At 42.5% G+C, this 14397-nt stretch overlaps 1 protein-coding gene across 5 annotated transcripts in view; it reads right to left on the bottom strand.

Annotated features, from left to right (window-relative positions):
- Nucleotides 1-118: 118 nt before the first annotated feature.
- The window catches only part of LOC132407434 (serine/threonine-protein kinase Nek6-like), a 151238-nt gene continuing 136959 nt past the window's right edge, over nucleotides 119-14397 (bottom strand). For all 5 annotated transcript variants that reach the window (XM_059993928.1, XM_059993931.1, XM_059993930.1 and 2 more), the window contains exons 9-10: nucleotides 10401-10514; nucleotides 119-5966 (exon numbers count right to left, since the gene is read on the bottom strand). In XM_059993928.1, coding sequence (XP_059849911.1) covers nucleotides 5856-5966; nucleotides 10401-10514 — 225 coding nt within the window. In that variant the 3' untranslated portion in view covers nucleotides 119-5855. The remainder of the gene's footprint in view (nucleotides 5967-10400; nucleotides 10515-14397) is intronic.

Raw genomic sequence — 14397 nt, forward strand, 5'->3', positions numbered from 1 at the left:
AAAATCCTATTTTTTCTGGGAAATGCTCCCTATTTGTAGCTGCCCTCCTTTCTCGACAATCCCTCACTCTGCTGTTAGTCACTTATGTCCATGCTTCCTGGGTTTCACAAAGTCAAACAGTCAACAGTGAGGATTACCATGCATTTAACATCAGTACAGGCCCATCAGCCTGTGATGGTGAGCAGTCCTCTTAATCTAACCCTTCCCTCCCACATAACCCTCCATTTTTCTATCGTCCCTGTGCCTTTATAAGATTCTCTTAAATGTATTCTCGAATATATCTGCTTCTGCCACCACTCCTGGCAAGATATTCCACACACCCAACACTGTCTATAAAAAAAAACCCACTAACCTCTGACATTACCTGTATACTTTCCTTCAATCACCATAAAATTATGCCCCCTCATTACAGCCACTTCAGCCCTGGGAAAAATGTCTCTGGTTATCCATTTGATCTATCCCTCTTATCCTCTTACTCATCTTACCACCACTTTTTTTCTCTGAACGAAATCAGTCTTTTCTCTGAACATTTTCCTCTGCTTTTTTTGCTCTTGATCCTTTATTTGCACTCTCATTTCTCATGGTTTCTTTCTGTCTCTGTATATTCCCTCTTTAATATACTACACCAGCAAGCCTTACTGTCCTACAATTCCCCATGCAGCAGAACCTCTGTTTTGTGACCTGTAGGATAGTCCTTCATGCTGCAGTTTCATGCATATCACATCTACCGTGTCTGCTTTGGTGCAGCACCCTCTCACAATATGCAGAAACTACAGCAAACTGATAGGTCAGCAGAAAAGGTTGTTGGCCGTGGTCTATCTTCACTGCAGGGCTTGTATATGTCCAGGACAATGAAGAAGGCAGGAAAAATTAATTGGAGACTCTACCCCGCCCCCCTAGTAAACCAACCTTTCCGAAAACTGCCTTTTAGAAAGTGATGTAGGCTATTAAAACAAAAGCTTCATGCCATTTTAAAGGTTTCTTCCCCCAGGTAGTTATATGATCAGCCATTCTAGTTAGCACCTCCTTACCCCATCTATCTGTTAACCCCATCACTGCACTACACTGTAAACATTTTAAACCACATTTTACAATGTTTACAGTGTAGATACATGCTAGTATTTATAAACATTTTATTCTATATCTGTCTTCTAATCTCTAGCTTTTCTATATAATTCTTTATATTCGGTGAATGTTGTTAGATTTTGTTGTATGTCCACACCACAACAGATTCCTAACACTTAAATATACTTGATGAAGAAGTTGGTTCCTTGATCCTTAATGCATTTTCTGAATATCTTTCCCGGAGCAATTCTGAGTTCATTGAGTCACAGAGCACTACAGCACAGAAACAGGCCCTTTGGCCCATCTAGTCCGTGATAAAGTATTACTTTGCCTGGTTCCATCAATCTGCACCTAGATTGTACCCCTCCCTTCCATGTGCTTATACAAACATCTCTTAAATAATGCAATTGAATCCGCATTCAGCACTTTCACAGGGAGCTTGTTCCACACTCTCACCACCTTGAGTGAAGTAGTTCCCTCTCATGTTTCCCTTAAACACTTCACCTTTCACCCTTAACCCATGACCTCTAGTTCTAGTCGCACCCAAGCTGGATGGAAAAAGCCTGCTTGCATATACCCTATCTATATCCCTCATAATTTTATATACCTCTATCAAATCTCCCCTCATTCTCTTACACTCCAGGGAATAAAATACCTCTATTCCACTTTTCACCATAATTCAGGTCCTCAAATCCCAGCAAATTCTTTGTAAATTTTCTTGAGACTCCTTCATTCTTACTGACATCTTTCCTGTAGGTAAATGACCGGAACTGCATGCTCCAATCGTCTTACACAATTTCAACATCCCAAATCCTAAATTCAATATTTCAATTTATGGAAGGTCAATATGTTAAAATTAATATGGTTCCCACTCACCCTGTTCATGGACTGTTTAACCCACTCCCATCAGGGAGGAGGCTATGTAGCATCCACGCTAGGACCACCAGACTCAAAGCCAGTTACTTTCCCCAAGCAGTAAGACTGATCAACACCTCCACCCACTCACCCACCCCACCACCACCACTTTATCATTTATTATCAGTCACCCCTGAAGTGCGGAGGAAACGTGGGAGACTAATGGTCAGTAAGTACGTAAATACCTACCCTACAAACACTCCTGTACCTAGCGTCACTTTATGGACATACAGTCAATCTATTTAAATAAGCTATCTTATGTATTTATATTTATTGTGTTTTTATTCTTACTGTGTTCTTTATATTATTGAGACGTGCTGTATCTGATCTGGAGTAACAATTATTTTGTTTTCTTTTAAACTTAAGGTTATAGCTGGGAGTGGTAGTGATGCTAAGTTCCCACTACCTATTAAAACTTGCCAATGGCATGCATCTCAAATAGCCTCTGACCACATCCAGCTCCTGGCCTTCACATGTGGCTTAGCTACGAAGACCAGTGGAGCCATTTCTAATAGTAATAGGCAACTGTTAGTCTCGTGAGACCATAGATTTGCACCTTGGAAGGTTTTTCCAGGGCGCAGGACTGGGTAGGGTTGTATGGGAGACCGGCAGTTGCCCAAGCTGCAAGCCTTCCCCTCTCCACGCCACTGATGTTGTTGCAGAGCAATGTGTTGTTAAGTGCCTTGCTCAAGGACACAAACACGCTGCCTCAGCTGAGGCTCAAACCATTGACCTTCAGGTTACTAGTCTGATGCCTTATCCATTAGGCCACGCACCAACACTGTGCCATTTCTACTGACTGGGCAAGAGACAAGGGCCTGTAAAACAGTTGCTTCTGGCAGATGGGGTTGTCAGCTCATCTGGGAGGAAAGCTCTGGCCTGAAATCCCTGCTGCCTTGTGGCTATACCCACTCATGGGGAAGGTTTCAGGAGTAAACTCCAAAGAAAAATCCTGGAGCTGGAGTCCCTAAGACATACTAGGTTGAGTTCAACGCTGACTGGCAACACATGTGAAGCTGCTGGTACCAAACTCTGGTCCCTGCCATTCCTTTGGATTCATCAGCTGTGTGGAGAGGGGGAGCCTGCTGCATGGGCTATCTCTCACTCTCCATACCGTACTGCCCTGGCTTGTGTATCATGCAGACCACCAGGACACAACATCAACGGTTGACCCCAACCGATGGTGGGCCTTTATACTTGTGTACTGAAAATGACATGAAACAACCTTGAATTTTGGTAAAAGAGCAATTGCATGAAAATAATAGAATAGCAAGTTTTAGTTGCAAAGAAAGTCTCTAAGTAGTTATTTTTTATTCTGTTAGTATGCTGCAAATCATTTGATTTTAATGGTAGGCAGATTGATTTACAAAACTTTGCAAGCTCGATATAAGAGTAACACTATGAAGTTTTAAATCCATGCATCACCCGGTTAAAATAATAGATGCAGGAACAATTTTACACCTTAGTGTAAGCAACTATATTTGTGAATATGTCATTACTCTACATTGTATACAATGTTCCTAATATTAGCCTGCATAACTAATTAATGCAGAGTTTTGGTCCACAGTGTAATTCAGTAAACGTCTACGTAAATAATGGATTGCTTCATCATGAGGATTGTATCAGAGTACTGGTTCCATCTATACAGACTGGAGATACGACTCCATTTTAAAATGTAAGCTCGTCCTTATGCCTGTGTGTTCTCACGTGATGCCCATTGACAAGTGGTCTTCAATTCCCTCACAATCCCTTGGCAGGTCAAGTACCAGGAATGAAGTCTAGGGAAATACAACAAACCTCTGAACGTCTGTCACACTAAAGCACTATATCTTTTTCTTTGTGTGTTTCACGAATCCAGTACATTGGAAAACATTCACATTTTACAAGGCATTCACAGCTGGTAAATCGACCAGATTGTTGCAAGGGCCACACTGCTCCTGGCTAATCAGTATTGACAGTGTTGAAAACATCACCGTTACTGCATGCTGTAAACCCAGCCCATCTAAGACACATCACTCCGGGTCTTTGTGTTCACTGAATATTTCCTGTTGAGCCATGCCCAAGATCTTATACTGTTTCTTCTGAGAACTCAAATGCATTTTTTTTGTGTGTGTTTTTAATCCATTGTATGTGAAAATAACCACAGATTAGTCTGCGTCTGTGAGTGACAGTGGTTAAACACGGCAAGTACAGACACTGTTCTGAGGGCTGAAGAGTTTTTCTGTCGCCAATAGTCTGACTTGGAGAGAAAGCATATGAGATACACTCAGTGGCCACTTCATTAGCTACCTTCTGTACCTAATAAAGTAGCCACAGAGTATATGTTTGTGGTCTGCTGCTGTAGCCCGTCCATTTCAAGGTTCGATGTGTTGTACATCCAGAGATGCTCTCCTGCACACCACTGTTGTAACACATGGTTACTTGGGTTACTGTTGCCTTCCTGTCAGCATGATCCAGTCTGGCCATTCTCCTCTGACCTCGCTCATTAACGAGGCATTTTCACCCACTGAACTGCTCCTCATTGGATGTTTTTTTTTCACACCATTCTCTGTAAACCCCAGAGACTGTTTTGTGTGAAAATCCCAGAACAGCAATTCCCGAGACGCTAAAACCATCACATCTGGCATCGATAATCATTCCACGGTCAAAGTCACTGAAATCACATTTCTTCCCCATTCTGATGTTTGGTCTGAACAACAACTGAACCTCTTGACCATGTCTACATGCTTTTATATATTGAATTGCTGCCACATGATTGGCTGATTAGATATTTGCATTAATGAGCAAATGTACCTAATAAAGTGGCCAATTAGTGTATAATTCCTTTTCCGCTCACTGTCCTTGAATTAATTTTCAATGAGGAGATTTATAATGAGATGAAGAATTTTGTATGGTTACAGTTTTGTATGAAGAAATGAATTAGGAAGGCTCAGTTATATTTGGCACTTGGAGATTGTTTGCTAGATAATCTTCTGGCCACATTAAAGGCACACAAGGTCTTGGCCTTCGCATCAGCTGAGTGTTCTCACTATCACTCACTCCCCTGGTTATAAAGACCTCCAACTCAACTGTAATCTCAGTCAAAGACTGATCACATCGAAAATGCGAGAAGGCAGTGAGTCAGTCGTTGTTAAAAATGTAATATCACCGTGGTTTGACTCCGTACAATGGAGCAAGTCGAGATAAACTGCGGTTAAGGCGAGAAAGGGAAAAATAGAACAAGATTACATTACTGTACCGTTACTGGAGTATTTGACATACAAATACACATCAACACTGTGTTCCCCTGGAAGTACACTAAATAACTCTGAAAAGATATCCTTCTCTAAACTATTTAGTAAAAATATCTTATGTAGACTAATTTTCTAACATTGCTGAGAATAGTCTATCATTTCTATTTCAATATTTTTCTTACAGAGTGTGTTAGGGGAACCATGTAGCTCAACACTTTCCTTGCTTGTCTTACCACACTGACAATTGTTAGACCATAATAATAATGTGTACTGAATTCTGTTTTACATAATGGTTCTACATTGTTTAACATCACTGCTTTGAAATTTCATAAACAGAAATGAGAGTAAGAAATTATAAAGCATATCTCTAAATACATTTTGAAAATAACACAGAAGCACGGAGACTATGTCATTCCTTTAGCATTTGGTCAGATAACCGAACTTAACCATTCTACGGAGGCTAAAATCTATTCTAACTGTCCGTACAGTGTTATTTAGTTCCAAAATGGGTCTATCTCATTCCGCTGGCGGCACTTTTCTCCCTTCAGATCTTTGCTGGTGTTTATTTTGCTTCCTTCAAACAAACTTTAGGCAAGGCTATGCTGTAATTGTTCTCAGGCAGGCCTCTGCAAGGCTGGCTGTTCAGGTACTTGCTGTCCACCCGTGCATCTGCTTTGCGATTTGGTGCATGAAGCTTATATCTGGTCGAAGGTCGGGCTCAGGGTTGATGCACATGATCACCAGTTCTCGTAGCTACGGAAAGACACACATCTCGTTAGACAAGTGTGGGGCAATGCAGTGGTTAAGATTCAAGATTCATCTTTATTTATCGTACTTACAGTGAAATGCATCGTTTGTGTTAACGACTATCACACCCGAGGATGTGCCGGAGGCAGCCCGCAAGTGTCACCACACATTCTGGCAGCAACATAGCGTGCCCACAATGCTCAACAGAACACAACAGGCAACAAAACAACACTGTTCCTCCCTTTACCTGCAAATACAGACCTTTATACCCAGGACAGGCCTCAGCCCCCCAATCTCCAGTGGACATGGACTTGGGCCTGTAGGCTTTGTGCTATGCCTTCTCCACTGGACTCGCAGAGATTTGCAGGCTCAGCTCAGACCAATGGGCCTCAATTTCCAGACTTCTGATTCAATCCTCAGGCCTCAACCCTCGACATTGGTCCCAAGGTCCAGCAGTCAGTGTAACGTTATACAGTGCCAACAGCCCAGGTTCGATTCCTGTTGCTGTCTAGCCGAGCCCATCTTCATTACTGGTGCCTCATTATTGCAAACAGTCTGATCAACCACTTTGTAGCCTCGTTAAGACCATCACCCCCGCCACAGTACAGTGGCCAAAGCCAGCTACAACATTTATGGCTGAACTACCGATCAACTGGACTTCAATAATGAAAAGGAAGATCGGTGTAAGTCAGGCAACATCTGTGGAAGAAAAGCTGAGTTGAGTTGAGTGGGTGGCATGGTAGCCAGCAACTAGGATAACACTTTACAGTGCCAGCGATCGGAGTTCAATTCTTGCTACAGTCTCTAGGGCATTTGTACATGTACTCCCTGTGGCCACATGGATTTCCTCCCACATTCCAAAGATGCACAGATTAGGGTTTACTGAGTTGTAGTCATACTGCACTGGTGCCAGAAGCATGGTGAATCTTGCGGACTGCCCTCAGCATATTCTCAGCACAAAGTACCACCTTTAACTGTGTTATGAGGTTAAGCGGCAAATAAAGCTAATCTTTCTGTACTTCCATCTTTCCTTCCTTCCCTCCCTACTTCTCTTCCCATCCTTCCTGATATATTTCTTTTATTCTTTCTATCCATCTTTCTTTCCAAGTATAAAATCGGACACATTGAAATGAAAGATAAGACTATGCTTTCTAGTCTAAAGCCTGGGATCTCCTCTTCCTTTCTAACACTGTGCACCTTGTACCCCATCACTTTCACAGTTGTGTGCATTCGTAGCCCAGATTTAAATCCAAAGCTAATCCTTGAGCTTTGTAAAGACTTCAATATCACGGCTTTACATACAAGATTGATTTTAAGGCAGCTGATTTTGAAACTGATATTAGCTACAGAAATCTTGCTGCAGCAGTTGTGGAGCCAGCAGAATTACATGATTTATGACGGGCTCATTCCTCTTTTTAAATAACTTTGTTCATTTAAATATTTTATCACAGCATTTTGATGCATAACGTGGAATACAGCAGCTGCTTATAAATGTATTTATGAAAAATGCAGTCTGAACATATTTTATTAATCGGTACACTGATTTTTGCCGAATATGATCGGTAAACTGAACTGATTACTTTTACACTCAGTGGTCACTGAGCACATGCTTATGGTCTTCTGCTGCTGTAGCCCATCCACTTCAATGTTCAACGTGTTGTGCGGTCAGAGATGCTCTTCTGCACACCACTGTTGTAACGTGTGGTTATTTGAGTTACTGTCGCCTTCCTGTCAGCTTGAACCAGTCTGGCCATTCTCCTCTGACCTCCCTCATTAACAAGGTGTTTTCACCCACAGAACTGCCACTCACTGGATGTTATTTGCTTATCGCACCATTCTCCGTAAACTCCAGAGGGTGTTGGGCATGAAAATCCCAAGAGGTCAGCAGTTCCTGAGATATTCAAACCACTCCATCTGGCACCAACAATCATTCCACAGTTAAAGTCACTTAGATCACATTTCTTCCCCTTTCTGATGTTTGGTCTGAACAAGAAGTGAACCTTTTGACCATGTCTGCATGTTTTTATTCATTGAGCTTCTGCCACATGATTGGCTGATTAAATATTTGCATTAATGAGCTAATTTACAAGTGTACCTAATAAAGTGGCCACCCAGTGCATCGTTTCATTGCCTGATTATTGCCTCACTATATTGCTAACTTCACTACTTTGGTCTCTGTTTACATGATTTAATTTTTACACACTCAAACTGCTGGAAGAACTCAGTGGGTCAAGCAGCATCTATGGAGTGAATTTCAGGCTGAGACCCTCCATCAGGTTGTGACCAGAAACATTGTCTATTTATTCCTCTCATAAAGCCATTGAGCACTACAGCACTACAGCAGCCCCTTTGGCCCACCTAGTTCATGGCAAACTGATTATGTCCAGTCCCATCAAACTCACACAAAGACAAATGTCAAAGGTTACGTGAGAAAGCAGGAGAATGGGGTTGAGAGGGATCACAAGTCAGCCATGTTGGGCTATCAGATCACACTTGACGGGCCTCCAGCATCTTGTGTGCATTGCCGAGAGATGACCCTAATGGATTCACCTCAGGAGAACTGGCACCAAGTTGAAAGGTTAAGTGGATTCTGCCTATCCCAATGGAAAAGCAAGGTGAGATTTGAAACCACAGGGTAAGTATCAAACATCAATGAAGTTAACATTTCCAGTGAGGCAACCAAAATAAAAAATCTGTGATTATAGAAAGCAGACAGATTGCTACTGGTAATCCCCAGTGTGAATTACACCACAAATATTACATCTGTTCTGTAAATCCGGTCTCTGGTATGATTGCAAGATAGATTTATTAATGAGGCAATAGGATCAAAAGTTCCTGACATTAGAAAAAATTGCAAGCATATTTCCCACCAAATGTGGGCAAAGGAGACGGAAAATAACATGAACTAGTGAGACAATGATGCTTTGGATTATGTCATATCAGCTCAAGAAAAGGAATATTTGATCATTCAACAAGGCTTTTTTGGGTTCCAATTATTAAGACCATTAGGAGTAAAATTAAGCTATTGATTCTGCTCCACTATTCAATCATGGCTGTTTTATTACTTGTCTTAACCCCATTCTCCTGCCTTCTCCTCATAACCTTACTAATCAAGAACTGATCAAGCTCCACTTTAAATATACCCAATGACTTGGCCTCCACAGAGATTCCAGAGATTCACCACCAAGGAATAAATAAATTCCTTGGGCTAAAGAAATTAATATCAACATTAGATGTTTGATCAAATGTTGAATTTCCAAACAGTTTTTGGTCTTTTGTTCTAGTGTTTCTTTCTCAAATGATTTGGACCAGGGTCTCAGAGTTTAGATTTTTACATGTGATTTCATCAGCCTTGCCACGCACCCAGTGCAGAGAGACGTCTAGTCACTCCTGCTACTTGGTTATTGAAAAACAATGCCTCCACTTCAAAAGGGACCTTGTAAGCTCCCAGAGCAGCCAATGAAGTACGGCCTCTGCTGCTAAAATATCACAGATGCTGGAAAGCCGAAATTAAGCAGAATACAGGAAATACTCAACAGGTCAGGCAGTATCTGTGGAGAGCAAAAGAACGCAAACATTTCAAAACTTGGGATGATTAGAGGTGAAACAGAGTAAGGTGCCATGACAGGTATATAAGATGAGAAGAGGCATGGATGGAGTAGATAGCCATTGGCTTTTTTCCGGAGCAGAAAAGGTTAATATGAGCCGGCATAATTTTAAGGTGCTTGGAGGGGCCAGAGGTAGGTTGTTTTTTTCATAGTGCTAGGTGCATGGAATGCCCTGCTAGGGGTGGTGGTAAAGGCAGATACATTAAGGACATTTAAGAGACTCTTAGATAGGCACAGGGATGATAGAAAAATGAGAACCATCTAAGAGTCTCTTATCTGTCTCTACCACCATCCCTGGCAGTGTATTCTATGCACGTACTGCTCTCATGTAAAAAATAATTTCCTCTAATATCCCCTCTGTACATGTGACAATAATAAACCAACGCCAATGCCCTGTTGGTGAAGATTCTTTCCTATCTAAGCACTTCATAATTTTATTAACTCTGTAAGATAGTATACTTTCTAGGGTGCGTCATTTGGAAGTTGGTCTACACATTTATTCTTCCTACCAAAGAGCATGATCCCACAGTTCCCTACAGCGTATTCCACCCGTCACTTCTTCACCCACGCTCCTTGGAAAGAGAAAGAGTACTAACACTTCCATTTGAAGGCCCTTCCTGAAAAGTATGGAAATTATTTTCATTTGGAGATACAGCACCATAATGGACCTTCTGGCCCACTGATTCTGCACTATCATTATGCCCATGTGACCTGCACAGTATGTTTTTAGATTGTTGGAGATATTGAACCCGGGTCACCAGCACTGTGACAACGTTAAGCTACCATGCAGTCCATGGTAAATGCCTCCCACCCCGAACCATTCTTGTCCTACCTTCTCGGAGAAGTGCTCTTCTGGAAGAGGTGGGTAGTCACATTGCTCAATCTTCTTACAGAGGGAAAAGAGGTTCATTTTGTCCCCATAGAATGGGCTCTGGAGGGCAGCCATCTGTGAGATGAAGGGGGAAAAATAAAGGATCGTTTCATACAGATCTTGCATTCTTCTTTCAGCCTTTCAAGCACATCCACTACTGTCAGTATCCATATCATAAGCTTGAGGTTCATCATCATCGTTATTATGTGCCGTGCTGTGTGGCATAGGTGATCATGATTGTTCATGGCAAATTTTTCAGCAGAAGTGGTTTGCCATTGCCTTCTTCTGGGCAGGGTCTTTACAAGATTGCTAACCCTAGCCATTATCAATACTCTTCAGAGATTGTCCACCTGGCATCAGTGGTCACATAATGATCTGCACCAGCTGCTCATATGACCATCCACCACCTGCTCCCATGGTTTCAAGTGACCCTGATCAAGGGGCTAAGCTTTTAAATCTTTCCCTTCTTACCTTAAACCTATGGTTTCTAGCTCTGGGTAAAAGACTATGCACATCACCCTATCTATGTCTCTCATAATATTATACATCTCTGAAAAATCCCGTTCTCCTATGATCCAATGAAAATGTCCCAACTTAGTCCCTTGAGTCCCGGTAACATCCTTGTAAATCTCTGTACCCTTGCCAGCTTTATTTATTTACTTATTTAGTGATACTGTGCGGAATAGTATCACTAAATCACTAAACGAGCTGTGCTGCCCAGCAACCCACCTATTTAACCCTAGCCTAATCACAGGACAACTTATAATGATCAATTAACCTACTAACTGGAGCACACAGAGGAAACCCACACGTTCACGAGGAGGAATGTAGAGATGACACCAGAATTGAACCCCAAACTCCAATGCCTCGAACTGTAATAGGGTCGCACTAACCACCACACAACCATGCTGCTTTAAGTGCATCTCAATGGCATCTTTCCTAACGCAAGTTTACCAGAACTGAATGAGTATTCCAAATCCAGCCTCACCAACTTCATATACATACAACTACAAACATAGCATCCCAACTCTTATACCCAGTACCCTTGCCTTCTTCACTATCGTGTACCTACCTGGGATGGCCCTTTCAGAGAACCATGTACCTATTGTCCTAGGTCCCTTTGTTCTACCACGGTCTTCAGGTCCTATTATTCACTACGAAAATCCCACCCTCACTGGTCTTCCCAAACTGCAACTCCTCAGACTTATCTGAATTAAACTGCATTTGCTATTCTTTGGCCCACTTACTCAGCTGATCAAGGACCCTCTGTAAATCCTGACAACCACCTTCTCTGCCAATGACACCACCTATTTAATCGCTTCCACAACTCAGAAAAATTCGTATATATGATTAAAATTGAGCATTCATTTCAAGAAGACTAGACTGTAAAAACAAGGATGTAATGCTCCTGGTGAAACCTGTCATAAATTGTGGGGCTACTTCATCGAGTACCTTCACTCCATCCGCCAAAAGTGGAACTTCACGGTGGCCAAACATCTTAATTCCAATTCCCAATTCCGCTCTGACGTGTCAGTCCATGGCCTTCTCTTGTGCCAAGGTGAGGCCATCCTCAGGGTCAAGGAGCAACACCTTATATTCTGTCTGCGAAACCTTTAACCTGATGGCATGAACATTGACTTCTCCTTCCGGTAAAAATATGCTTTCCTTCCCCCTCTGGTCTCTTATGTCTTCTCACCTGCTTATCACCTCTCCTTGGGTCCCCTCTTATTTCCCTTTGCCCTCAATCATTCAAAGTATATTTATTGTCAAAGAATATTTAAATTTTACACCTTGAGATTTGTCTACTTACAAACAGCCTTGTGGGTAATCTTTCCTACACCTGACTTCACCTATCACCTTCAAGCTCATCCTCCTTCCCCTCCCCCCACCTTTTTATTCTGGGATTTTTCCCCTTCCTATCCAGTCCTGATGAAGGGTCTCAGCCCGACACATCAACTATTTATTCATTTCCATAGATGCTGCCTGACCTGCATTTTGTGTGTTACTATGCAATGGCATTGGTCAGACCACACTTGGAGTATTGTGAGCAATTTTTAAAGTTGAAAGTCTTTTTATTATATACAACCCTGAGATTCATTTCTCACTGGCATTCTCTGTAAATCCACAACAGAATGATAACCGTATTAGAATCAGTGAAAGACCCCAGGAAGCAGAACACACAAAATGCTCAAAGAACTCGACAGGCCAGGTGGCATCTATGGAGACAAGAAAACATTTGACTTTTCAGGCCGAGACCCTTCATGCGGACTGGAGAAAAAGATGAGAAGTCAGTGTACCAACGGAAACCGCGCCGACTTGGGTTCAACCAGCGTGCAAAAGAAAACAAGCTGTATAAATACCAAGTAAGAATTAATAAATATAGAGAACATGAGATGAAGAGTCCTTGAAGTGAATTAATAGATTGTGCCTTCTTCCTGAAAGCAGCAGCAAGAAGGGGGAATATCCTGGGCGGTGGGGTTACCAGGCAATAGATGCTACTTCCATGCAACGGTGTTTCATGTAGATCTCCTCAATGTTGGGGAGGGCTTCAGCCATGATGGACTGGGTCACATCCATTTTTTTTTGCGGGAGTTTCTGTTTAAGAGCCTTAGTGTTTCTACACCAGGCTATGACTCAGCTGGTCAATATACTCTCCACCACACGTCTGTAGAAGTTTGTCAGAGTTTTAGATGTCATGCCAAATCTTTGTTAACTCCTAAGGAAGTAGAGGTGCTGCTGTGCTTTCTTCATAATTGCACTTACATTCTGGGCCCCTTATTGAAGAATAGATGTGTGGGCATTGGAGAGGGTCCAGAGGAGGTTCACGAGGATAATCCCAGAAATGAAAGGGTTAATATATGAGGAGCATTTGATAGTTCTAGCTCTGTACTTGCTGGCGTCTATAAGAATGAGGGGGTATCTAATTGAAAGGGTCTGACCTGGAGTTACACTCTGACTTCAGTTCTTTGTGGGAATGGGACCCACTCTCGGTCTCACGACCGGCCGCTTTTTGATATCCCAAGGATGTAGTCCGGAAGACGAGCACGGCTTTCAGGGTTCCGGATTTTAATGGCTCTGGAGACAAGCTCATTCTAGGCCAGTTGGAGAACATCGGGAGCAGCCAAGTGTTGTGTGTCCAAAGAGCTGCACCCTTGTGGGGCCAACTCTCCGGGCGCAGAGCTTGGAAAAAGCCATGCAACTGACTTTTGGCATCATAAATCAGTGAGTTGTTTGTAGTGACTTTCCTCCTGCTGTGAAACAGGGACATCACTTTTTCCCCTGAGAGAGAGCCTCTCTCTCTCTCTAAGTCAAAATACCGAGTGAACGAGTAGTCTTTGGGGTGCTGCAAGTCTGGGTCTTTGTTGATGTTTTGCTGCACGTTTGAGTGCTCGGTGGGGGGTGCTGGTTGGGGGGGGGGGTTTGTTGCTGTTGTTTGTGCGTGGGAGGGGGAGATGGAGGGGCTTTGGGGCTCTAACATTTAACTGTCAACATTCTTTGGGGAACTCCTCTGTTTTCGTGGATGTTTGCGAAGAAAAAGATTTTCAGGATAGATATTGTACACATTTCTTTGACGTTAACTGTACCTATTGATACTGAGATAGAGTGGATGTGGAGAGGATATTTCAAATAGTGGTTGCATCTAGGACCAGAAGGCACAGCCTCAGACTAGAGGGACGTCCGTTAGAACAGAGATGGGAAGGAATTTCTTTCATCACAGCGTGGAATTCATTGCCACAGGCCAAAGCAGAGGTTTAAATGACTCAATTAATCAGGACGTCAAAGTTTCTGGGAGGAAGGCGGGAGAATGAGGTTGAGAGGGATAATAAATTAGCCATGATGGAATGGTGGAGCAGACTCGATGGGCTAAATGGCCCAATTCCATTCCTATGACTTACGAGCTTATAGTTATTGAGCAATACATTGCAGATACAGGTCCTTCGCCAACCACGGTACCCAC

This window comes from Hypanus sabinus, chromosome 18 (assembly GCF_030144855.1).
Source record: "Hypanus sabinus isolate sHypSab1 chromosome 18, sHypSab1.hap1, whole genome shotgun sequence".
Lineage (NCBI taxonomy): Eukaryota > Metazoa > Chordata > Chondrichthyes > Myliobatiformes > Dasyatidae > Hypanus > Hypanus sabinus.